Source organism: Diplotaxodon limnothrissa, linkage group LG10, assembly GCF_057381915.1.
Source record: "Diplotaxodon limnothrissa isolate DT_005_m linkage group LG10, D_limnothrissa_male_GT1.1, whole genome shotgun sequence".
NCBI classification, from domain to species: Eukaryota; Metazoa; Chordata; class Actinopteri; order Cichliformes; family Cichlidae; genus Diplotaxodon; species Diplotaxodon limnothrissa.
In genome coordinates, this window is record NC_140605.1 from 13,497,028 (window position 1) to 13,524,493 (window position 27,466).

Sequence of the window (27,466 nt, forward strand, 5' to 3'; positions counted from 1 at the left end):
TCATCGAGTGCAAGTGTGCGTGTGTGTTTACAGTGCCATTTGCTGAGGTGAGCCGAGGAGGATCAGCTATATGTGTTGTGTGTGTGTGTTTAGGTTGGAGTAGCAAGGGTGCAGCAAAGGCAAAGCTTCTACACAATGCAAGGACGATTGCAGGGGAGCACCGATGGCAGTGAGTGCAGCTAAAGTACAAGGAGTGCCCTGGGGGTAAGGTGGAGGACAAAGGCAGGGACAGAAGAAGGAGAGGGGAAGGAGAACAGAGGCAAGTGGAAAACAGAGGGTGATCATGGCTGTCATTCAGTGAGCTATAGCATATGCTGTAGCGCAGAGCGGAGTGGTGCGGCAGGGGGAGGACAAGCATCACTGCACAGGGGAGGGGGAGAAACTACGGGAGAGAGAAGGTGGGGGGAGTGGTGTGTGTGTGGTGGGGAGGCGATCAGCTCAGCACCTCTTCAGCACCTGGAAGAGGAGCAGAGCAGGACAGGCCCAGCAGAAGACATTCATTCATTCACGTGCACAGAGATGAACTGATAAGCGGCTAGGTCAACGTGTAGAGGTCAAAGGGAGCTGAGGTGTGACGGGAGTGGGTGGGTGGTTTGACTGTACTCTCTGCTGGTCCTGAGAGCAAGGCGAAGGAGTTCCCTGGAGGAAAGGGGGGTCAGGTCCCCAAGCCCTGTTTCTTCTGATCGTTCTGCCCCCTCTTCATCGCCATGGGAGAGTGGACGATTTTGGAGAGGCTGCTGGAGGCGGCTGTCCAGCAGCACTCTACTATGATCGGAAGGTAAGACATGGATTTAAGTGGGAAGGTGGTGTTTTCTGGTTTTGTGTCCGCGGTTTTATGTCAACTGATGAGCTGGGATTTTTTTCTTTCTTTCTTTTTTTTTTGCACATTACATGCTGTTTTGTATGGATCTGTGGATGGCATCTGTACAGAGACTACCCTTCTCAAGGCTTGTCCCAGTGCTCTCCTCTGTTCCACTATCCCTCACAGTCCTCCCTGCCTTCCCCGTCCTTTCTTCCTCCCTGCTCTCCTCACTCTTATCCTCCACACCCACTATTAGTTAAGGCATAACCTAATTGCACATAGTCAGCAGCAGGCATTACGGTTAAATCAGAGAGGTTCCTATGTTTTTACTAGCTAATAGCCAAGCTATTGATAGACTATGCTTGATGCTGCTGGCCACAGACCAATATGACAGAAGGAGGAGAGGGGACTAGGAGTGAGAGGAGGGGAGAGCAGAGGTGCGGAAGATGAAAGGATGGTGAGCAAGCAGGTGTGGAGGAAGAATCATGGGGGGAGTTAATGACTCTGAACTCTGAGTGATTTTATTTCCTAAAAAAAACAAAAAAGTTAATCCAATTAGTTTTGACCAGCAGACATTGTTATACTTTGCGTGAGAGTGTTTCGTGGCGGAGAGTTGAACAGACGAGCTTTTAGTTTGATTAGCAGTGGAGACATGCCACGGAGACTTGCTGTAAAATTGGTGTGAAATACGTGCCCCACATGCGTGCCCCACATCATCTCTGTGTGATTAATTGATTGCAAAAGTGGAATTTTCCACCCAGTGAACACAATCCAAATGTCCCACTTGGATGCTCATTTGGCAAAGTGAAGAGTCAACATGCTTCAGCCTGTGAAATCTGGATGTATATGTCGGCCATTTAAAAACTGCTTTGCTTTGGTAAAAACAAAAAGTAACAGTGAAGACTGTGATCGCCCTGCTGTGTTCATTAACTCAAACTCAACAAGGACATGGCCTAAACGTCTTTTTGCTTCAGTGGTCTTTTGTGTGAGTGTGTGTGTTTCTTGCCCCGTGTAAGTTAAAGGACTGCAAAATGGCTCATGTGTTCATTGTCTGTGAATAAGCCAACATCCTCCAGTGGCACTGGAACTGCGTCAAAGTAACAGAGATGATGTGAGCTACACATTTATACCAAAATTTCAGCTGATCGGCAATTTGAAGCTAAGACAGAGATCCTCCTTCCAACCAAATAATTTCAGTCAACTAATTTCTATATTTTAAAAGTGCATTAACCAACGAATTCATCTGGTCCAGTCCTCATATGGAACAATAACCTGGACGCTGACTTGATTTAAAGATGCATTAAGCAATCTCACAGTCTTGTGAGTCCCTCCCATTGATGGCTTGGGAGTACTGTTGTAGCACTGAGAATCAATATCCCACTTGGAAGCCCTACACAGCTTTCAGCTAGTTGTTTTGGTTTCTTTAAGTGGAAAAACCAAAACAATGCTGGTTCGAATGAATGTGGGCAGTCGCTCCCGGTACCGAAGCTAACTGTCCTGTGTAAAAAAACGCAGAAGAAACTGGTAAGCAAAGTTGGAGATTTAGCAAATGAAAAAAAACAAAACAATTATGAGTTGGAAGAGCAAACAAGGGCTAAAACGCCAGTGAATATTGGAATTACATTCAACAGGTGGCCAGATAAAGGAGACCGAAGGGATGTCCGTGTTGCTCTGTTTCTGCTGGATATGTGAGTAGGCAACTGTTTGCTAACATGTTAGCCATAACACCTTGATAAGCTAGATGCTAACTGTTGTGAACTTGTTTTGGAGTCTTTCCGCCCCCTAGTGGTCAAAAATTACTTAATGCAGCTTTAAAATAACAGTTCTGGAAGCTGAATCAGTAAAATCCTGTGAGCACAGGGTACAAAGAATGCTGAAAATTAATCTCTGGATGATTCACGCCACCTACAGATTTTCAGAGGCACAGAAGCAACTCTCAATTTGTCTGCTACCTCTTTCAGAAGTCATAAAGACTATTCTCATGATGCACTTGGTTTTTTCTTATATGCATAGTTTGAGCTATTTGTTGATCATGCACTTCACTGGCTGAACACTAATAAAGGGTATCCTGAATACCAAAGATGTGTTTAGTAAATCGAGTGGTACAGTTTAGAACAGGGCACTTTTTTGTGTGAGATGTGATAGCGTTTACTATATTTATTTTCTATTATGTGTCAAACTGTCCAAAGACACGTGACATTGGATAGTTAAATGATAGTAAAAAAAAAGCGCATCTCCATCATATAGTAGTATGAAATCCACAGTGAAATGCTTTGTAAATGATCCCCGTGTGTTTGGCTTTCCTCAGAGTGTTTGTCCTACAAGGCTCTTTAGTTGACCCTAGAGCATTAGCTGTAACATTATCTGCTTCCCAGTGGCGGGGTTTCCTCCATTTTTCTTCCATCTGCTATGTAAGCCAAGAAACCTTTGTTTTTGAGTCTCTCTGTACATTATTTGTTAGCATTTTTTGTTTTAGGCCCCCGAACAGCTTCTTATTTTCTCTACGCCGCTTTCGATTTTGTCCCTTTAGTTAGCATGTGTGCAGGATATCTGAAGATGTACAGGAAAACTCACAAGTACCTTGGACAGAGAGGCCGTGGACTAGCTTGTAGCAAGTTATTTTTAAGTGGTGATATTGCTTTTCAACTATAGAAAGGAAAAGAAAACATTAGACATTCCTAGGTTATCTCAGCAGTAAGACAAAAAACAACAACAACAAAAAATGCCTTGACTCCTAAACCTAAGCATGTGTCTGCATGGTCAGGAAATCAGTGACACATAATAATTAAAAGACAGGAATCATGTTTCTGGATGTACCAGCAAGTTGGAGAATTGTTCACCACTGGCACAGTTTTGTGCTGTCAAGGTGCCTCCTAGATTGTTAACGCCAAACCCCACACTAAATTATGTGTGGAGTCAAAATTGTTGCACTGACCTCTATGGGTTGAAAGGTTCAAGTCTGTTGCACCACTGACCACAGCCAACAACCATTGTTGGCTGTGGTCCATTGCACTCGTGAACACAACCGTGATGTAGTGTTGCACTGTTGTGCGTCGTGAAGTCCTGCACTTCACAGGGTGTGGCATGCAGCGACTGGTAGATGGCATCACAAGTAGGATGTTCAGCCTGTGTGTCGTTACTTTGACAACGTTTGCATGTGTTCGCTTGCAGTTTTAATGGATGCGGTTCCAAAGCACAGAACAGTGACGTTTCGACATAAAAGGTCTCCCCTGCATCCAAACTTTGGAACATGGTTGCATGTCAGTCATCTTTTTTTGAGTGCCGACACGAGGATGCAAATCCACTGTGAGACACCGACAGCATTTTCAGATGTTTAGACTGTCTTTTTGAGCTACAATTAAGCTGTTTCTTAATTGTAGGTTTAAGCTAACCTATGCCCTGGCATAGGATAGATAATTAGCTCAGGATTACAGAAGAGTGTTTGAAATAGAAACGGACCAACTACACTGTGGCATAGGTTAGCTTAATTATGGTCTTTGATCGAGACAGACAAATTGAGAGTTGCTTCTGTGCCTCTGACTAACCACAGGTGCCTTGCGTATTATGACTCATTCAGTTATTAATGTTGTGTATTGTGAAATCTTCATAAGCTTGACTTCTAACTGCACAATGTACAATGTGTGCATGGATAACCGATGACTGTACTCATGATAACATGGAAATGAAAATCATTGTCAAGGCTGCAGTAATCCACCTCTATCCCAAACCAGTTTTACAGTTATGATAACCCTGAAATCTTTTGCATTAGATAGTATAGTCAGTCTGAGTCTGTTAATTGTAACAAATTAATGACATTTCTGATAAGAATGGAGGTCAGCACACAGACCTGTATATCTATTTTCTGTACCTAATAAAGATTTAACAAAATCTGCACTGAATACGTGATGTTTGTTAGCACTATCCTCTCCAACTTAAACATTCAGGCTCCAAAATTAGGAAAACGAAATTGTTATTTTATTCTTATGCCAATGGCACAGCTCTACTTGTGTACATTTGTGTAAAACATGACACTAGCAGCCTTGATAATGTTTGTGGTTGTTTTCTATGCATATTAACTGACTTCTGGTTACAATTAAAACAATAATTTCATTTTTTGTACATCTACAGCCTTCACAATAAAAATTTTACAGCAGTAATTTACTTTTTGTTTTGTCCTATTCGTAATTCTTGCTGATATACAATCTCATACAAATTAAGTATTTAAGTGGGTGCGATAGACAAATAAATTACATGTCCATATAATACTGCAAACTGAATGTGGAGGCCATGCATCTAACACCTAGGCGCGTCATTTTTCCCAGTCCTTAATCTGTATACAAAAATCACATCATTACAATATATTTTAAAGCACACAACTACAGGCAATAAACTGTTTAATATTCACATACAGTAATACAGTTTGTGTGTGTGTGTGTATGTGTGTGTTTCACATGTGGTGCTCAAACCATTTGCAGATCGCAGGTGTGAATGTTTGTGATGTCTACCGTGACAAAAATGCGTCCGACCGTGTGAAGATCAAGCCTTTGGGTGCGAGATATATAACTTGCCTCTCCTTGACTGCATTGCTGTAGTGAGGTCAGCGCAAAAGATGAGCTGGAAAAAAAAGAGGCAGAGATAATGGAGCACTAGAGTGATCTGAGGAAGATAAAATAATAAAGGTAACCGGATGGATAGAGAGGAGATGATGGGCGCTGTAGAGGCAGAACAAAAAAGCTGCAACGGATGGATGAGGGTGGGGGTGAGACAGAGGGAGGAAGAAAAGTTTTCCCTCTGCAGAGGTTTATCGCTCGGAATCTGTGTCAGAGATCCTTCAACTGAAGTTGCTGGCTGACCCGGCACACAATGTTGACAGCAGTGTTCATGAAGCAGCTCTTTTAAATGTTCAGGTTGATTCTGAGATAAAGTAAATGCAAATGTCACTGTCTATGCTGTTAAAGCCACAAAAGTACATTTCCATAGATTACATTCTGTAAACTGCATTTCAATCAGATTAAGAATTAGTTTACAAAGTGCTGTTTGCTGTTATTCATTTATGCACTTTTAGATTTCTGCATCTATTTACCCTTTATTTGTTTTTTATTCTGTGATGAAGCTCTAAATGATCCATTATTCATCATCTATCACTCCCCACTTAAGCAGTATAAACCATAAAATCTTAATAAATGCTTCGTGCCTCTTGTTGCACGTTGCAACTGATGTCAAGTCATTCATTAAAAATGTATGCAGAGTTGACCAGCCTTTTAATGCAACAAAGTGGTGTATGAAATACACCTTGTTGCTCTGCAGTGCTGTTTATATGGCTGGAAGAACCTGCACTTAGACAGGCAGCCTGGAATGGTTTGACGTGACCGAACATATCTGGGTTCTTGTTTGTTGGCTTTAAAAGCAAGATGCACTCTTTGCCCCGAAGTTGTTCACTCCTGCAGTTTTCATGGTCATGTTCTTTTCCTAAATGGGTCAGGATATCCACAAGAAGGCGGTACCCTACTTTGAGAAGGGCACCCTAGTTCTCCCAAAATAATCAGAGATGCAGGAATGCTCTGCGTGAATTGAGGACATCATCCCTTCTGACAGAATATACTTCATGTATCATTGATAACCATCTTCCTGGATAAGATTTATTCCACCCGAGAAGGTTTTGTTGCAAAGCAAAACAACGGCGTCCATATTGCAGCATTAGAAAGGATTAGTAATCCATCATCGTTCGCCAAGGAGCAGGACTGTCGTTCAAATTAAAGCATTTTCCTGCACATCTATAGTTGTCATTAGTTTATTTGTGCAGCAGTCCCTGATGTTGAATGAAATTGATTGCACGGTTTGCCACTAGCGCTGAGCTCAGCTTTCACTCAGCGCGGGCTATTATTCATTTCAGCAACACATCAGCGGTGTGTGTAAGTTTTATCGGGCATGTAATGTTTCCCCTATGCATAGCCTAAATGTATATTTAATGACTTCCCACATGTAGTGATATTTTCTGATTCGATTCAGACAGGTTTTGTTAAACTTTTATGAATTGTGAGCCTGTTATTAAACACCCAAACTCCCTTAAAGAAAGCATTTTGAAGATGTTGTTTTTTAAGGTAAAAATGTAGTCCAGGAAAAATGTGCACCAGAGACCGAAGTAATGACTAATGTAAATGCTTATTTCTTTTTCTTTAACATAAACAAGGGCTGGTTTAAAAGATGTGAAGTGAGGCATGCATGTATGTGGGCTGCACTGAGATTTTTAAACTATTTGCAGTGTTCTAATTATTCATTGCTTAAAATAAAGACAAACTTTAACTTCCTCTTGGGTAAATCCTGGTGGCAAAGATGTCTAACTAGAAATGTTTGACACCGACAACCTAACAAATCTATGATACTATGATACAATATGTAAAGCTCCAATCTAAAATAAAAAGAATAAATCAGTAAAAAGTAATAAGCAGCCTATTCTACAGGTGGACAGATCAATCCCAATATCGATATTATCTATGCCAACCCTGGTATTGGTATTAGATCTATGCTAGCATGATAGGATCAATGCCTTATTTCTATCCTAAGTTCAGTAGCCCATTGAATTGTGTTATCTATTGTATTCACAGCCTATGGCACGTTTAAACAACAGAAGGTGAAAAGCTGAAAGGCGCGTTTCGTTGTGTTAACTAATTATTGTGGAAATTAAAATTCACAGTTAATTAGTAGTCATTAAAATGTGTTCAGCATTTGTCAAAATGATGATGATTCAACTCATAAATCACGACACCACTGCTCTCCCCTCCATATGCTGTCTTTATAGGTTCAAAGTATCGGTATCAGTATTGGTATCAGCAGTATCAGTCCTGTATTGATCTGGCATCAGCTCGATACCAAAGTTTGCAGTATCATACACCACTAGCCTAATCACAAACTTAGCCATCAGCTAGTGAAGGTTTAAAATATGGACAGAGTTAGGACGTGGGCATGGCTGAGTGGGAGAGACATGAAATAAGCGTTCACCTTGCACAGGTGGACGGTGCTATCATGTTATATTGTGGGAAGTCAATTTACAGGAGCCAACCACATTACTAGAGTCTGACTGTCTTTAATGGCACATTGCAGGTTTAGGAAAGAAAACACGCAGTTTGAGGGTCATTAATAACAAATACATTTCCCTCAGTTGAAATAAGAAATTAATACACACATTAGAAGGAAGTTAGGGACATTCATTAATGTGCAGATTGAATCATATTTTACTGTGATACATAATGACAGTACTTACAATAGTAAGCCACTTGATTTGGAAAGTAACCATCATGTTAGTGTGCTCTAACTTTCAGAAAGGACAACTGATTAGAATTTAAATAATCTGCCAGAAAAGCCACGAGGCAGGAAGCTGTTTCACACCCCAACATATGCAAACACAAATATTATAGACAGGTTATTGTATGCAACTCTAAGCCAATGTTTAAATGAACAAAAGCTCGCACGTTGTGATGAACAAAGCATCTGAATTCACAAAGTGTTTATATGGTCTTTCAGTAACTTCTAGTAATTAGCTTGTGATTAGAAGCTTTTACAGCTGTAAACTCCCACTAATCTGTGTTTGCTGGTTTTATAACTAGCAAGTTATATATCATAAGTGCTTTTCCAACCTTTTTCCATGAGGCTAAAACTCCATTAATACTTTTTACAGAGAAACTTGCTACATACAATTTTACTAAAAGCCTTACAATTAAATCTTTGCAACCCAACACACAATTTAACCAGCGCTGACAAGTAGCAAAGGTTCTGTTTACTGACCTTATGTAGAGGCTACATGTTTTTTGCAATTAAACAGTCAGATGAAAAGCCCCTACATAAAAATTAAGGTTAAATATGCTACTTTAGGAAAACTTGTGAGTGCTGTTTGAAATATTAGGGACAAAAACTTCTAACAATTTGTTACTTTTCAGCACCAGATTTTTATGCTTAAGAAGATATCCTCTGAAGACAAACATACAGTGCAACCACATGAGGCAGCTGATTTTTGTCTGCTGCAAGACTTAAAGGTTCTGGCACTAAAACATATTAGAGAGACAGAGCAGAGCTGATGCATTCTGGGAACTGTCAAAATTAAAAAGGGGTCTTATGCAACGTCCTGAACAAATACCATTTAAAGTATGAGTCCAATTTCCCAGTCTTGCTATTTTGGGTAGGTCTGAAAAGGTCAGGCTCGGTGACGCGGTGATGTTTCCTGTTTTTATCAAGGATAGCTTTGACTACTTGTTATCTAGTTTGGGAGAAACTTGTGTGAAACTTCAGAGCTGCGTAAACTTAGCTGCGCTAACCTGTAATCATCTCTTTTCTCGTCAATATCAAGCATTTCATTAATAAATATATAAAAAAATATCTCCTGTAACTCCTTCATCCTCAGTAACCAGACTTCCATTACAGTGATGCTGAGTCATTTGCCCTGTCAGTCGCCCTTGTGTATTTATTTACCAAAAATGTCAATATTTTTCAATTCAATATCCATTTAATTCAATTTTATTTATACATCACCAAATAAAAACATTAAAATCGCCTCAAGGGGCTTTATATTGTAAGGTAGACCCTACAATAATACATAAAGAGTAAAAACAATCATATGACCCCCTATGAGCAAGCACTTTGGCGGCAGTGGGAAGGAAAAACTCCCTTTTAACAGGAAGAAACCTCCAGCAGAACCAGGCTCAGGGAGGGGCGGCCATCTGTACAAAAATGTATTACAGGAATAAAATGGGAGACCTGATGTGTGTAAAATCCCATCATTACGCCAAATACTGTACTGTAGGCCAAGATGTCATATAAATGGAATCTTCTGAAATTGTATATTGATGTGATCAGCAAAACGTGCTGGTTCGGGATACACAAAGAAATGCTGATGCCATTTATTTGGTTTTCAAGTTATTTTAGATAGAAACACTTATGCATAATGTTTGCCTCGCTAGCTTGAGTCGAGATGAAAGAGTAATTTTAGATGACATAAAGACAAACGGGATAGAGGAAAGCTGCATCTGGCGTGCTCTGCATTATCATCGCGCATGGTTAGGCCAAGCGATGAGTTAACAGAAACGTTGTGTGTAGGAATTTCTTCCCCCAGCTTTCTTTGAGTGGCGTGAAGTAGTTTGGCATAAAATAAAAATACTCATCATAAACCGTTCTAAGGCATCTTTCTCAAGTGCAGCTGTAATGGTTTTGCTGTGAAGATTGAGATCTCGCTGTTGTCTGTTAGCTGAGGTATAATTGGCACAGATACCTGTAGAGTGTCCCCCAATTAACTTTCCCGTTTCCTCCGTTATTCCTGCAAAACAGCTGGAGGCCATTTCCCTCCGAGATGTTGAATGAGCAAGTGATATAATTACATTTCTGCCCATGTTGACTCTGAGTCGTGGCACAGTGGAAACTAGCAGGATGAAAAAGCTGTTGTGGTTTGAGTCTGACGTCGCTAAACTCGGGCAGATTTTTTAAAACCGTTTCTGTTTCACACTCTAAGTAACGTATTTCAAGACAGCAGGGGTAAGAGAACCACCGCAGCTCAAGTTTAGCTTAAATTACCGTATTCGTCACGCTGACTCGTAGTTGCACTTCAGGCATTCGTGCACATCTGCCGGATATGTGGGCAAGACCTTAAACTATTAAAACACTTTAAGAGAGGAGCAGTGATGAGAGGCGGGTGGATAGAAATGTCTGCACTCTGATAATTAAGCTGTCTAATTTCAAGGCCCGGTAAGGTCTTTATTCATTATGTGCTGCCATCAGCAATCATTGGAGCTTATTATTGAGAGCGTATGGGTGGCAGGAATATTTTTATCCAGGTTTCTTCACAGCTAACTGCACTTATCCAGCGCTTCAGAGGCCAGTCTGTGCACCTTCATATATTAACAGTTACTTTCTTATATTCACAATCTATGTATGAAAGCAAGTGTAGGTTTTCTGGTGCATTTGTGCTTGTGGGCCTCTGTTCTCCCTGGAGGCTGGCGACAGCAGCTGCTGCATGAATGAACGTGTGTGTGTGTGTGTGTGTGTGTGTGTGTGTGTGTGTGTTAAAGCCTCTGGGAAAGACAGAGCTTGCATGTCCAGCCGACACACCAGCTGATGAGCAGCTAACATTACACTGCACACACAATCTTACAGGTCAATCAGCTGCCTGAGGATCACTTTGAAGGTTAACGCAACAAAATACCACCTCATTATCTTTACTTCCTCCTATTTCTGTCCCTCTAGACATAAACGTTAACATGCCCATGAGCTGCTGTTTGTCTCTGCGCTTTATGAAAATGTCAGCTGTCAGTGATGAAGCCCAAGAAAGCAGATATTAAAAAAGAAGATCCAGACGTGAACACGATCCACAGACGCAGAAGGATTGACTTCTAAATCTTATCAAATCTCCTGGACAGTGGTAGGGATTTAGAAGGTCTCTAAAAATGTAATGATTAGTCTTAGCTTTAACCGGGTCCTCCGGGAAGCAGGATGCTAAATTAGGTGACAAGTGGGGACTGATGTGGGAGACAATTTAGCAGCCATTTAAGAAACTTTTGGTGACAGGAACCATGCTGTGATATGTCGTAATGCCTGAATCTTTTTCATGCCCACTTATATGAATCAACTCTTCAAGTATTTTAATATTCTGCCCCATGGGTTTGAGACACTAAAACTTCTGACATCTTTTTCATTATTCATGATTGTTATTGAATATTCTGCAGGTTCAGGCCTTCGTGCTGTCCTAATCTTCTCCTAGTTACCGTATTGGCTAGTTATGCTGCAGGACTTAAAGCACTGATGTTTGCAGACAACGTTCGGGCGCTGCTTTCTGCTAATGCAGCAATCTGCCCCATGCTGATTATTCCGTTATCCAGCAGTAGAGCAAACACATAAACCACCACACACAAACAAACACACACAGCACTCAATACAGGGAACACCATGGGATTTTTTTTTAATGACAAAAAAAGCAGAAGCAATGACTGGATTTTTAAATGACTGCAATGCTGCGCTACTTTAAAATTGAACAAACTCTGAGGAGGACAAGAAAACTGCAACCACAAAGTCCTTATCCCTCTATATTTATGTAAAAAAAAAAAGCCCAGTTTTTCGTTTAGATGGTGGTGACTACAGACAAATACATACTGACCTATGTCGATGTAATGAAAGACTGGTATAGAGCACTATTTAAAATTTTTGTCAACAGATTTGGATTTGGTCCATCACTAAAAAAGCTGTCACAATGATGAACACATGACAGCATAGTGGAAAGTTTGTCGAGATGAACTGATATTACATGTTGCAGTACATCTATGTGGATGCACTCATCGGAAATCACGATGCATGACATTTTAAGAAGAAGAAAAAGCTTCAATCCTCTTACCTTCAGTCTGAGGACAGTCTGAACTAAGAATATTTCAGTTCAACATTAAAAAACATGTCGCCCATGAGTCTGTGGCATTACACACAGATGTTTACAGCAGGAAGATTCAGTGGCATTAAGTTGTAATTATGACATAGTAATTATCACTGGGCAGAGAAGCAGCCAATGTCTTTTATTACCTTGATTAGAAAATCAAGGTGGAGTGCAGAAAAGCTGCTCTTGAGCCTCTTGCATGGTTTTAAATCAACATCCAGCACTGCAGATTCTCACACTGACACTGACCTAGAGTTAGTCATATATCCTCTATCTTTTAAACAAATATTTGCATACAGACGAGCTGTGTCGACCACAGATCTTCGTCCCTGTGAGCAGAATGCGTCAAATCTTCCTGTGGTGCAGAGAACCATCAATATCATTCATTCAGCCATATCGACTGCTGTCGAACCACTAGTGAGCCCGTACACATCAGGCTAACCGCAAAGGAGCAGATGTTGACAGATGTCTTAATGTGAATGACACACAGGACCAGATTTGAACTTCTGAAAGTCCAAAGATGCGGGGGAGCTTTATTCTGCTGGATTTTTAACCATGATGGAAGTCAGTGTAGCGTGCACGCTGGCAGCTGCTCTGAGCACAGGCGACTGTGAGTCTTTGCCATTTTGCACAAGTCATACACATGGCTGACTCTTCCTCTTTGTGTCTGTGTCCTCGTGCCTGTCTTCTTCGCACAAAAAAACACACACAGGCATGCATTCGCAGGTGGAGCAGCGATAGTCCTGCAGCAAGGCACTGCTCTATTTTAAGTCTGTTTCATGCTAACGCATGTTCCCCTGGTGTACCTCTTACCTTCACCCGTCTTTCCCTTGGCTTCAGCAAATTGCCTCCTCTTTCACATCATTCAAACAAATGTATTTTTTTTTGACTTGTCGGATATTTCTAACAACTGTAGGCTATTTTTCCCCCCCATACTGGGTGTCTATACAGCCATCCTCTGCAGGTTGCTGTGGTTACTGGTCACTGAAGGTCGGTAGGCATTTTGAGCCCTCATTAAAAGATAAAGTATGGAGTCTCATTTTATAGCAAACAAGTTAGGATGCACGTGCATATTTAAAATACAACAAAATCCCATTACTTTGGCTATTGTCCTACGTAGCTGCCTTTCACTTCAGGGCCAGCTCCCATCTATCTCTATCCCTTTACTTCCCGTCTGTGGCCCCCTCTTGTGCTTGGATACAAGAGTGTGCTAAGCAACTGGCTCTTCCACACAGGGAGCATTCACATCCACGGCTGTGGCATAAATACCAGGGAACTCAATGATGTGCAGGCTTTCCTCGCTCATTAGAAAGAGCTGACACTGCAGCCCTAAAGCCAGAGTCCTCCTCCGCAGTGCCCATACTGGATCGACACCATGAAAATAACAGAACAGCTGTACTGCTCTCTAGATCCACCGGTCCCTGGACACAGCTTTCTATAACTGCAGCAAAGCACTAATGATGCTCAATGGGAAGTCCATGCAGTTTTTAGCAAATGCCACCTCCTCGGGAGAGCAGCTCCCTATAGTTGAGGCAACTCGTTCTTTTCTATGTGAGCTCTTTAAATAGCTACACATCTTAAAAGCTTTGCAACTGTGACGGTTGTTGCCCCTTAATACGGTGCATGCTTCTTTCCTCACTTGGGAGTCAACAATGAAACAGAAGGAGGTTATTTATACAGCAATATACTATTCAGTTGCTTTGCAACAGAGATATTTTGGTATGTTCGATAAAAGCTAATTAACACTAGGGGAAATATGCTAACATGCGAGACTGATTCTTAAATCAGTGGGTGTCTATTATAGCTGTTGCCATTCAGTTCCATTTCAGTCCAGCTGTGAAAATGAGTGTGAAATCATCTTTATCTTATGATTAGTGACCTGAGGTGCGCATGCTATCTAGAGCACAGCTCCATCATCCCAGGGTATTGTTTATCACGGCAGCTGCTTACAAGCACACAAATACGCGTGCACACGCACACACATGCAAAGTGAATGTAGTGTCACTGTCCCTTTAATTTTCAGAAACGCATATTCAAAAAAATCAAAACCACTATTGTCGACAGCACCTATTCACCATTAACTTTATACCGACTCACTCGTACGGTCATGCCCACATATAATGTTCCTTTGTGGATTTGCTCCTCATTAACTGATGCTGTCTTTCTCCTGTTTCACCACCTTCCCTTCCTGCCCTCTCTCCTTCTGTCTCTGCAGGATCCTGCTGACAGTGGTGGTGATTTTCCGTATCTTAATAGTTGGCATAGTGGGGGAGAAGGTGTATGAGGACGAGCAAATCATGTTCATTTGTAACACCATGCAGCCCGGCTGCAACCAGGCTTGTTATGACAAGGCATTCCCGATCTCGCACATCCGCTACTGGGTTTTTCAGATAATCCTGGTGTGCACGCCAAGCCTGTGCTTCATCACCTATTCTGTCCATCAGTCAGCCAAAGCACGTGATCGAAGCTACTCTCTGCTGCATCCTTACATGGATCACCATGGTCATGGCCACCATGGTCGCCACCATGACCACCACTCTCGTAAGCTTCATGCCCGAAACATCAACGGCATCCTGGTGCACCCCGACAGTAGTAAGGAGGATCATGACTGCTTGGAGGTCAAGGAGATCCCTAACGGACCCCGGGGACTCCCTCCAACTCACAAGAGCTCTAAAGTGCGACGGCAAGAAGGCATCTCCCGTTTCTACGTCATCCAGGTTGTGTTCCGCAATGCGCTCGAGATCGGCTTCTTGGCGGGCCAGTATTTCCTGTACGGCTTCAACGTGCCGGGGATGTTTGAGTGCGATCGCTACCCATGCGTGAAGGAGGTGGAGTGTTACGTGTCCCGTCCCACAGAAAAGACTGTGTTTTTGGTCTTTATGTTTGCAGTTAGTGGCATATGTGTGCTACTTAACCTGGCAGAGCTCAACCACCTTGGCTGGAGGAAGATAAAAACGGCCATCAGAGGGGTGCAGGCCCGGAGAAAGTCCATCTGTGAAGTGCGCAAGAAGGATGTTTCACACATGTCCCAAGCCCCAAACCTGGGCAGGACCCAGTCTAGTGAATCAGCCTACGTCTGACAGAGGCTTCTCTGCCTGGGGGCTCAAAGACCTTTTAAATATTGGAGAAGAGCTTTTCCCTGGCCGCAGACCACCCATCAGTAGGCACAAAACTGACAACTGCATTATTATTCAGGGGCACAGATGGACTCTGTGTAGTGACGATGAACCATTACTTCACCAAGTAGAGTTTTTGACACTTTGAAACTAAAAAGGTAACTGTGTTGCTGTAACATTGAGAGCTCTGCTCTGCCTAGGTGACACTAGGTGCCTTCACAGAACCCAACTGACAAAACTGAGCAATTACAAATAATATTAATAGACTGTAGGTTTAAAGGTTGTGTGAGGTTGAATTATCTGAAGTTCTTCATTATTTGCCTTTGCTGTAGCTTAGAAATCCTCTCATTTTCCAATTATGTGTGCATATGCAAGAGCTTAAGCGCGTGCATGCATACGCATGTGTGTGGGGAAAAAAAGCCAATCTCTGACTCAAGTCAGGATAATTGAATGCTAAACTAATCTGAGCTACTGAGAGAAAAATAATGTCCACACTGTTAAGACCACACAGTGGACAAACAAGCACCTTTTGAACAACACAAAATGATCAGCACTAAAATGTTTAGTAAACTGGAACACATCATTTATTGTATCAGACTCTTTTCCTAAAATTTCTCACAAATCTCCATATTCTTCACCGCATTAGGTGCCAAACAGACTGCAGACTCACATCACCTGAGAGCTTCTGCTCAAAATAGGACACAGGGTGCACTGAAGATGAGGTAGATTACTTTCCAACACTGTGTCAATGCACCACAATGCTCCCAGTGCCTGCAAGGCACTGTTTACGTTCACACACAAAAAAGAAAAAAAAAATCAAGTAAAGTGTGCCAGTGTTTGCACTTTGGCTTGTAAAATGTTATTGCTGTTGAAAGCTTATGAATGGAATTAAACACTTTAAACAGGAAAAGTATTGTAGTCACAAATATTTTAACATGTAACCTCAAGCTTTTTTTCACAAGCTGATTTGGTGCCATATTTCAAAGTTACTGTACATAGATGAAATGTTATAATTACACTTAGTGTTTTCACTATGCGGTAGAGATAGGCTGTACTTGGGTGGGAGAATAGGGGCTTGGTTGGTTATGAAAATTAATCATAGATTGCCAGCTTTAATGAGATGTATTAATAATGTGCTCTTTGTAATGCCTTTACCCTCTGATGGAGACTGTATGTTCCAAGAAGTGACTTCCCTCTATGGACTCTGAAAAAGGCATGTAACTGAAGCATTATTAGAATGGATAGATTATGAGATGTAACTTTAAAAAAGAGACTGTTTAATTTATTTGCATCCTGCTCCTGTGAAATGTAATACTCAGCATGCATGAAGATGAAAACTATAAAGAGATATGAGCATAGAATCTCGTTATGGGAATAATGAAAGCAAATACCTGAAAGGCGCCACAACTGCAGCAATAACAATAATAATGATAATATATAGTATGTGACAAAAAATATGTGAATAAATCATTATGCAGTGATTTTGGCTGTGCTTTGTTTAACAAAGATGTGATAATTACTATGCACTGTTGCCTTTCTACTTACGTTGTGTGGTGTTAGCTGATAACAGTCATGCAGGTACACCATGCAAAAAGGAATTTCACTGGAACACTACATCAGCATATGTTTATTGCTATTACTACTGCTAATGCGGTGCAGTGTAGGTTCAAGCGTAAAGAATGGTGAGTTTCAAAAGTCTTCATTTAAAATACATGGACGAAAGTAGGGGGCCGGTGTTCTGACAAAACACCCTACCTATCAAGTTGTCCTAGATGTTGTTACTGCGCATGCGCACAACTCAAAACGCCCATGTTTTTGGTGTTAATAGTACACACCTATTATTTGATCCTACCCGGATCTTGTGCGTGTGAAAAATGGTTAGTATTATATGTTTTACTTCTTTATTACAGTTGATACTTGTTTTCTGTAAGCTGTTGTCAATTTGTTAACTTTTCAAGCTAAGTTGCGTTTTGTTTTGTTTTTTTCAAAAATACTGCAATTTGGAGTCTCAATTGAAGTCATATTTCAAGTCTTGATTTATTACTTCTAAGTTTCTGTAAACTGGCATACAGCGTAAACCTTGTCAATTAATTTTAGTCCTCCTGCAGTTGGTCGACACCACGCTCCGCTGTTAGCACGTTTTGATAAGTGTGATTTGGCTATCAGAAAGTCATACCTATAGATATGTACGATGGAGGCATAAACCACCTAAGGTAGTATATTCTAATGAGGTAACACGCATTGATAGACATGACTATAAAGTTACGCTACGGTAGGATGTTTTGACAAAGTAGGATGTTTTGTCAGAACACCGGCTACACGTTACACCTACAGGAGCTGCTCGGTCATGGAAACCAGTGCCACGAAGCTCCCGGTGCACAATTTTTGTGCTTACGTTAATGCCACAGGAGGTTTCTCTGCAGTTACTGAGTCAGCAGAGCATTGGCGACTTTTATGGACTATACACTTCAGCAGTCTCCGACCCCAAACTATATGTGGTCTCCCACTTTTTGGGTAAGTTACTATGGTTACTATACACTTTGCAATAATACCACTTACAGCTTATCATGAAATATCCAGAAGGGTTTAAATTTGATTTCTTGTGACTAAATGTTTAAACATCACCTTTCTTGCTAGCTGTTGTCATAAATGCTAGTTAGTTAAATGTGTTATTCCTATTTTATAAATGTTCAGCGACATTTAGAATGTGATTTGACTAATGAAAATGTAATTAGGGGTTTTATATGAGGATTTTCTGTCTTTTAGACTAGTTGACTAGTCCATTTCTTTTTTCTGTTTAAATAAGTAGAAAATCAACCGCCAGAAACATTGCCAGTATCATTGGTGGCATCCTATTACAGTATTACAAGTTCTTCAGAATGACCCAAGTGTTGGTAAAGACTAACTGCACGGCTTGGTGCTTGATTTTTATACACCCATAGCAAGGGACTGAAAACACCAGAATTTAAAGGTTAGGAGGTGTGGGCCTATACTTCTGTCCATAAAGTGTACTGTAAGTGAAACTAAACAAAAACTGCATTAGCAGTGTAGTTAAAGCAAAACAGAAACTTACATGCGTGTAGAATAAGTAGCTGTCTGTGGTGGTTGAAGCTGACTTTCCAGAGGGAGCTGCTTCTATATTCATTGCTGTTCCTGCTGCTGGCTGGATGTCTGAAATAAAAATCTTAAATAACATAATATGACTTGTTGTGCTACCAAATGTCTAAAACATAAAGCTATTATTATTTGTTATGTATTTGAAATTAGATAAAAACGCAAAACTAAAACCCCATTTAAATATCTTTTATCAAATACATTGTAAGAAGCTGCCAAAAAATAATCTTGTTAGCATCAATTCCTGTGATACAGCCTTCAGACTTCCTTTAAAAGTAAACCCGCCTTTACTTTTAAACATATATATATATCATTAGCATTATTTATATGTTGAAACCACAGATATGAAAAGATTTTATTGACATATAGCCCTGTAACCTTGTAATGAGGCTACATCTGCTAGCATAATCAGCGTTACACTGACGCTAACATTAGCATGACTGTCACAGCAGCTGCACATTTAGCAACTTCTTTATCAATAGTTCAACTAAACTTCCACACATAAAATTACCCAAAATAGTGGTTCGCTACAAAAAGACAGAGATCATAGGATATTGTGTCAATAATAAGTTACTACTAATAAAGTAAAGGTTTAGAAGAACTAATTTGGTAAGCTAGTAAGTTCCATTTCTAGCTGCACACATGACATTGCGATACAACATTAAATGTTCTGTAGCTTCATGCTGTGTGGATTACATAGGTGCTGTAAATCCATCATGTTGTGCTTTCAGCTGCATAGACTCAAAACCTGCTTTAACATTCATTATTCAGCACGGAGAAATGATACATGTTTGAGAGATACATCAGTGCACTCTCTGGGTTTCTGTTGATAAATAATACATATTTAATCTGTTCACTTGCACAATATAAGACTCCCGAGTGAAGCAAATTTACCACATTACAAAGTGAGAACTTCCCATTGTGGTTTTTCTCTTTTACTCTCACTGATTTCACATTTTGATGCTAAAAAAATATCATTTTAAGATTTTTCTCATAGTCCTGCTTTTGTGTGCTAGGATTGTTGTGAGTCATCAATAAGGTACTAAATAGGATGTGATAATTTCAATAATGACCATGGTTACTGAGGGAGAGAAAAGAGAGGTGGTGGTGCTGGGAAGGAGGGGGGAAGTAAACCTTTTAGTGTTATTAAAGCTTAAGCAGTGCAGACGGCATGTGGCTACATCCTGGGAAATACCACAAGAGAGTCAAGGGGGAAGGAGAGGAGTGGTAATAAAGCTGATTGTCTGATAGGATGTAAAGTAATGAAACTTGGTGGTTATTCATTCACTTAAAGGTCAAAGTGTGTCTTTATTGACATGTGGATAGCTGTGATTGACTCTCCGTTGTGACCAATATACCTCTGCATCAACAAGCACCCAACATTCACAGGCACACGCATATGCACAGACCATAATAAATATCTAAACAAAGGCCTTGCTGAGGATGTAACCAGACTGGTTGCTGTGGTGACATGAGGGCAGTAACGATGTTAAACACCACAGAGACTGCAGCAGTGAAGGGCAGAAACAGCACTGCACCGCATCTCCTGCAGTCGCCACACAGTAGCACGTCAATACTTAAGACTCATGATGAAAAGTTAGAAACACATTGCGCTGTGTTTCATTCTGCAGCATTGCAGCAGCAGCACACAAGCATAAGATAAATAACAGGTCAGGCACCTGAGCTATTTCTAATTAAAGTGATATGTAAAGAACTTAAACTTACCATGTGAACCTCTAAGAATCTGTGTTTAATTTATGATACTATCTACTTAATAGAAGCTAAGAATATTACAATATTTTGTATTTCATGTTCTCTTAATACTGCTGTAAAATAAAGCTGTCTCAATGCCCACATACTGTACCAGCACATTTATACTATAGCACTGCAGTCCATTTAGTAGAGCACAGCCACATACACTCAAGGAGTTCACCAACTGTCTCCCGTGAATTAAAGCATGAATTAACAGCACTGGTTGCACTTTAAGTTAACTTAGAAAGTTATTTCATATTTAGTTTATAATTAACTGTTAACAAAACAATGAACTGAGAATTACTAATTTGATTGATCATTTGTTTATAAACTACTGAATATTATAAATGCACATATTCCTTAAATAAAAAACTCATTATAAAATGTAAATACAATGAAATACTGTACAGTGCATTTGCACTTGGATGATTAATATGAAGGTGAAATTGCTAATATTGTAACCAGTGTATAAATACACATGAGTAGTGGCAACGGCATCAAAACAAGGCAGCATCTGAAGAAAATTAACACTCAGTCAGACAATGTACAACAATATGGCCCAGACAACAAATCCATAAAATTACAACATGAAAATCCACAGTACCAAAAATCCTCAACAACTTAAAAATATAAAAACATACAGCATTAAAGATAACAAATGTGAGTGAATATTCACCCACTGTTTACTTTTGTGTGGACTAGCTGTTTGATTATGTTTAATTTAGGTGAAATTACAGCATTAACAGTGCACCTTAAAAGCACTGACGCTTAAAGCCGTCTGGTCTGTAAAAATAGGAAGCGGAGGGAGGGACGGGGGAGGCGTCTTTATAAGAAGCATCGATACGTAACGAGCCGGGAGTGAAATTTGTCTTGTTACTGCTGTTCTGATGTGTCATCACGCTGATGCCACAGGACACCTTGTGAGAAGCTCAGATGCCAGCAGCAATGTCATAACACAGTGTGAAAAATAATACGAGAGCCAATTAGAGTGTAATTATTGTTGTTTCTTATCAGCTGGGACAAATAAAATATTAAAATATAATAACCAGTTCAATTAAACTCTATAAGGAAATTAGTTTTTAATACACAGGCTAAAAACAGAGTAACAATGGTTAAACCTTAACAATCTTTAGTAAACATTGTTAATGTATCTCCTATCAGATGTTTCTTATTCGAGTCACCACAGCAGCTCATTTGCTTCCATATATATATATATATATATATGTGTTGTCCAGCTTGAAAGTGAGGTGTTCGTCGCATATACTTCATCATTCTTTTGATTATCAGTATAATGGTTACATTAGACCTCTCGGCACATGGCTTTTTAGTGGCTACACGAGGCACCATCTGTGTCACTTCTTTATTTGTCTTTGTTTATTTCAGCAAAACCAGATCTGACTTATGTGGGTATCTTACCTCCTCTTGGCTGTAGATTTTACTGTAAGCACATCATCAGATTATTGCTGTGCTTTTGTGACCACACAGATCTCTGTGTGAGTCTCTCAGTGCGACCCCTGGAGAATCCAATCAAGTGTAGCAATGTTTCTGGTCATGTCAGCCTTTAATTGACCTTACCACCACTGTAAATGGATATATATTCAGAAAATAGACGTATTTTTTCCTCCTCTGTGCAATCATACCAATCCTTTCACAGAAATCCATCAGCGTCTTCCCATCAAATGCCCTTCTGCGCTGTGACCCACTCTCCACAGCTGATCCGCTGTTATAGTGGTGATAAGGCAGCAGTAAGACGGGAAATCATTTCATTATGTCTCTCCTGTGTTCCTTTGATATTTCCCTCACTGCCCACTCACTAATTCATAAAGATGAAATTAGAGTTGGCTTATTCTTCTCTGGAGCCTGTTCCTTGTCTAGTCTCCTGTCTTGGATCATCAATTTGTGTCAGTCTCTAATCTGCTCTCTGCAAGTGACTCGGTCGCCTTTTGAGATATCCCTGCTTGGCACAGTGTCTCTCCTCATCCTCTCTCTCTGTCTCCATCTGGTCCATCTCCACCTGACTCATTCTTATTTTTTCTCCCCCCCCACATCTTTATTCTGACCTCAGCTTTATCTTTGCCCTTCTCTGTCTTTACTCCTGAAAACCTGCTCTGGCTGTTTCACCTGGAGCTCACAGAGAATCCATATTAATTCCATTTGCTTTCACTCCATGTTCCTTTTCCTGTTTGTTTATATCTGTCAAAGCAGCTGAGCTTCAAATCCAGTCCGTGCCCATCATCTCCCCTCTCCTAAACCGTCTTAGACTCTGTCTTCTTCCCTGTTCTTTAGCCAGAAAGGATTTTCTGATCCCATTTTAGAAAGACTGCTGACAAAAACTGGGAACAGTTTGCTGTTTTTCTTTTCTGCTTTTAAGTCATATGTCACTGCCCAATATATATATATATATATATATATATATATATATATATATATATATATATATATATATATATATATATATATATATATATATATATATATATATATATATATATATATATATATATAATATATTTAAAGCTGCAAAGGTTTTCATTTTCAGCCTTCTCAGCCTTCAGTCACCACTGTTCTGATATCTTAGTGGATTAACTCATCTTTGAGAAAGACAGATTTGGGGTACGTCTCAAAAGTACCCTCAATAACACAACTCTTGCAATCTGCTGAAACTCTGCAGCTTTTCTGGTAATTTTGATAAGTGGAAGCATTTTTTTCCCTTTTACACAGACCATGCTGTGTTCATGACAAGGGAGAGTTGTGCTTTCTTCATTTTCCAGATTTATGCTTTGATGGCCTCTTTAGGGTGTTGTAAAAAGGAAATAAAGCCTGAATACTGCGATAATATTTAAGATCTGCATTTAAGATCTGGCTGTCTCAGCTTTTTCTCTATATATATATTCACTCAGCACCATGTTATGTTTAGTTGGCTTTGTCCTGGTTATTTTAGGGTTCGCCTGCACAACCCCACTCACACCTAACATTTGATCACCCATCCAGCTGCTACACACTAAACTGTTTTTTTCTTTATTTGCTGAATAAAATGGTACATTTTTGATCAGTCTGTGTCTCTCCCATTATTTGTTATGGCTGTTGAGTCCGACCATGACGAATGTTGCATGAAGAATGTTTCATGTGCAGACACACATGCAGTACATCTGTTCCCCACAAATGTGCAAAGATGCCATTTGTCATTGAATCTTTCACTGGGACCCAAATTAGCCACTGTAGCAATAAATTCAGGAAACATGGACAGCACGGGTGTTATGTGTTCTCCTTTTGGCAACACTGGCCTGGTGCCTACAAAAAATGATACATTTTATTTGTAGTTAACATGAATTGCGGCTATTCATCTGCCATTTGATGCCACTCTTATTTTGCTGATCATGCATGGCTTTAAGATTGGCTTCAAGCAACCCGCAGCAGAAACCTGGAAATATAAATTTAGTGAGAAAATGCTTTTAGCTAGTTAAAGTTTAATAGTTATTGAAATTATGCCAGGCAATATGATAGGCAATCCCAGTGTGATCACATTATCAGTATGGCATTCTTTCTCACGTGGTCCTTTCTCATGAGAGGTTAGAGATTTTTTCAATACAAAAGATTAAGGATCCTAAAACACGACACAGTGTCAGACAGGTAGAGCAAAACAGAACAAAGGACACTCTTTAATCTGGCACAGTAATAGTTAAACAATTTCAAAAGCATATATTTCAAAGACTGAGATGTCATAAGAAACAAATGCAAGAAACGAAAGCAGAAAACTGTCAAAAACCAAAGGGGCTAAAGACAAGAATCAGACTGACATGAAACAAATGCATAACAAACTAATTAACTGATTAAAAGAATATTAACCAGGGCATGTAAAACAATCATAACATTGTAACAAATAGAGGCAGGAAATAAAAAGCAAAAGATTCACAAGGAAAGTAATCTGAGTTTAACTGAGACGTGAGAAGCACACAAAGACAAACAGATGGCATGAAGGACCCACAGGAGACACAGGGGCAAGTTAACCACTAAGAACCACGACAAGTCGACACGACACTATCATCTTTTGTTCTTGAAATGCATAAACAATACATATTTACCACATACTAAATTAATAAAACTTTGCTAGTACTTTGTTGGATCCCGTTCATTCTTGCCTCTTTTAGATGCCTTTGTTCTTTGTGGAATAGATTTCACAAATTTAACAAGGTGCTGGCAAAATTTCTCAGATTTTGATTCGTATTGACATGATAGTATTGCAACACTGCCACCAGCAGCCTGGACAGGAGGAATTCATGCTTTCATGTTGTTTACATCAAATTGTGACCCTACCCTCTGAATGTCAGAGCAGAAATCATGGCTCATAAGCCCATGCAACGTTTTTCAGTCTTTTGTTGTCAAATTTTGGTGAGTTCGTGCAAATTTTAGCCTCAATTTCCTGTTCTTAGTTCTTGGCCTTCTGTTTCTACAATCACAGTGTTCTGCATTCAGAGACTCTCTTCTGCAAAACTTTGTTCTAACAAGGCCTTATTTGACTCACTGTTGCCTTCATATCAACTTAAAGCAGCCTGGCTTTTCTCCTCTGACCTCTGACGTTAACAAGGCATTTTTTCTCAGAGAACTGCTGCTCGCTAGATATTTTCTTATTTTGGACTAATCTGGCATAAACAACATGCCACCTTCAAAGTCACTTAAATCACCTCTGATGCTCAGCTTGAACATCAGCAAGTCGTCTCTATGCCCACAAGCTGCCATGTGACTGGCTGATTAGATAGTTGAGCAGATAATTCAACTGCTCAACTGCTAATGAGCAGTCGAATTAATAAAAAGACCAGTGAGTGTAGAGCTGCTGATGTCGTTGTTCTTGGAGATTTTTTTGTTGTTTGATTTTTTGCATACTGTGTGTGCATGTGTGATGACATGATTTAGAAGTGCACAGCCAAAAATGAACATGCTGCTTCATGATGTCAGCTGCAACTGCCAAACAGGATAAGTGTACATCACAAAGACATTGTCCTCACACACAGGGTGGCTCACGATTGGCTCACAATTTCAAACATCCCCCACCTGTGCACCTCTGTCCCCTGGGTCAATAAGCAGAGCTCAATTATATCTGACATCATTTTGCAATCAACCAGCAGAATGCAATTGGAATCCAATTCTGTGTAACAAAGCTGCAAATTTTCCCCCTGCATGTGCATCTGTGCATCAAAATCTGATGTGAAATGTAACAGAGCAATTACAGCCGGGACTGACTAACACGCACCATCTCCATCTTGACCACGTCTATTGCAGGGCAGACCTTCATTTTCTGCACAACTGCTTCCTGCCTCATAGCATTATTACAGGGACGATGTGGAGAACAGGAGATTTATATGGACATTTAGGGGTCGCAGTTTAGAGCAGAGTGTCAGCAGACTAAATGTTATGTTTAATGTTTTAGATCATACAACGCCCCCAAGAGGACTGTAGTGCATACTACAGCTGCAGTTTAAATCTCTTAACTGTTAGCAAGTAGTAAAGCCAGTGCTTCTCTGTACAATAGAGTTGTCACTGTACATCTTATCTGTGAAATGACAAATTTCTTTCCTTTTTTTGGGGGGGGTAAACTTTGGGTAAACTCACTGATAGAATTTAAATAGACTGCATGCTTCCTGTTGTGTACTTTACCCTCGAAGGTCAGGCACTGAAACCACCTGTGGTCTGAACATGTAGATTTCTTTATTAGTCCACAGATATCAACATCATGACACCTCCTGCAGTGCAAACCTGCTGCTGCTGATGTGTGGTTATATGGGCGCAAAGAGAGTATCACTTCATGTTGAAGGGTTTTTTCAGTTTATTAATATAACATTGCACAAAGAAAACTTCAGATGGTGTGAAAGGTCCTTTTCTTATCGATTATCTTGATGGAGGCTTTTCCATTCTCTGCCCTTCAACATTAACACAGCATAACAAATTGTGCATGAATTAAAAAAGAGATGAGACAATCATAATTTCCCTTTCCCTTTCAACCCAGTAAGTAGTTCACCTGATCAACAACATCTGAGGCTCTGCAGTACACAGCCATGTTAGCATTCAATCTCAAGCTGGCATTCAGCCACAAGAGCCATTATAGAAATATGCAAACAAAGTGAAGGTCCAGTACAATGAGTGCAGCTAATACATTACCAAAGGTTGAAAATAAAAGCATTACATCCTTGGACTGCTTCCAAATATTAAATTCCATTTCGCTTTTCATCTCTACCGCACAAAACACTGGCTTCAAAACACAGCAAGAGATAAGACCCTGATTTTATAGATGCACTCTATTTATTCAGTCATTATTTTTAAATAAACAAAGAAAGAATAAAAAAAGAGGCTATGCAAACCACACAGTAGTGCTCACAATGGTGAAAGTAGGCATTTTAGTTTAGCAGATTATTTTGAATTTTGCACGTCAGCACTAAGTGTGGCTGAGTATGATAGGAATGCTGCGGGAAACAAAAGCTTAAAGATGTGATCTGCTCGATGAAAGGTTATTACAATATATCTTGAAGGGGGTCATAATTGTGCAAAGTAACCAATTTCAGGACAATCCACCCAACGATTTTTTATATATTTAAGTGTGCACGAACCAACCAACAAACCTGGCTTGTTAGAACTTGCAGCTGTACCTACTTTTCTGACCAAGGACAGCCAGGTGTACCTATAAAGAGTGTTATAGCACTCTAAAGTTCATCAGTCTAAAATAGGTCTGCATTTAAATAATTCATCTCCTGGCATTAGGTTTATGGTCTCCATCTGTTTCTTTTCCTTTGCTTGATTTTACAAACCCTGATGATCTCACGGGTATTTCTCCATGGGTCAGCTCTTTTTCAATTAGCAGCTTAGCATCTCCCAGCATGATCATTAACACCCAGCGGCATGTCCACCAACCTGAAATAAAACACATTCAAATGTGTTCTCAGCACAAGGTTAAACACGGAGGGCATTTTAGTTCTCATTTGAACATATTTTAACTTGCAATTGCACTTGTTTGCACCCCTGCAGTGGGAGAAGCAGTGAAATGATGTCACCTGATATCTGCCACCCTGAGCCACCAGATGCTGCTGTTGCGCAGGAACAGCCTATAGAGATGGAAAAAACCAAACCAAAGCTCCCACTTCTTATTGAAACAGGATTTTGTAGATGGAAAGTTTAAAATCAAGAAAAGGTCTGTAGATCTGACACTGGGAACCATCAAATTCAAGGCAGGTGATTACGTCACAGCTCTCGGCTGAAGGATGAAAAACCAGGGAGGATAAGCCTTTAACCGCT

At 40.1% G+C, this 27,466-nt stretch overlaps 1 protein-coding gene across 2 annotated transcripts; it reads left to right on the forward strand.

Annotated features, from left to right (window-relative positions):
- The first annotated feature begins 707 nt into the window (after positions 1-707).
- Positions 708-15,283, forward strand: LOC146623990 (gap junction delta-2 protein-like). 2 transcript variants are annotated; one of them, XM_085364417.1, is made up of 3 exons: positions 708-778; positions 2,434-2,490; positions 14,419-15,283. In XM_085364417.1, the coding sequence occupies exons 1-3, from the start codon at positions 708-710 to the stop codon at positions 15,281-15,283; spliced, it is 993 nt and encodes a 330-aa protein (XP_085220543.1). The 2 variants fall into 2 exon arrangements, with proteins under 2 accessions (XP_085220543.1, XP_085220544.1); XM_085364418.1 differs by lacking the exon at positions 2,434-2,490.
- The last annotated feature ends 12,183 nt before the right edge of the window (positions 15,284-27,466 follow it).

What these genes read in the sequence shown, in the direction of transcription:
- LOC146623990 (XM_085364417.1), top strand. Translation starts at nt 708, where the DNA reads ATGGGAGAGTGGACGATTTTGGAGAGGCTGCTGGAGGCGGCTGTCCAG. An exon ending in CACTCTACTATGATCGGAAG is followed by an intron (nt 779 to 2,433) that starts GTAAGACATGGA and finishes TACATTCAACAG; the next exon opens with GTGGCCAGATAAAGGAGACC. An exon ending in GCTCTGTTTCTGCTGGATAT is followed by an intron (nt 2,491 to 14,418) that starts GTGAGTAGGCAA and finishes CTGTCTCTGCAG; the next exon opens with GATCCTGCTGACAGTGGTGG.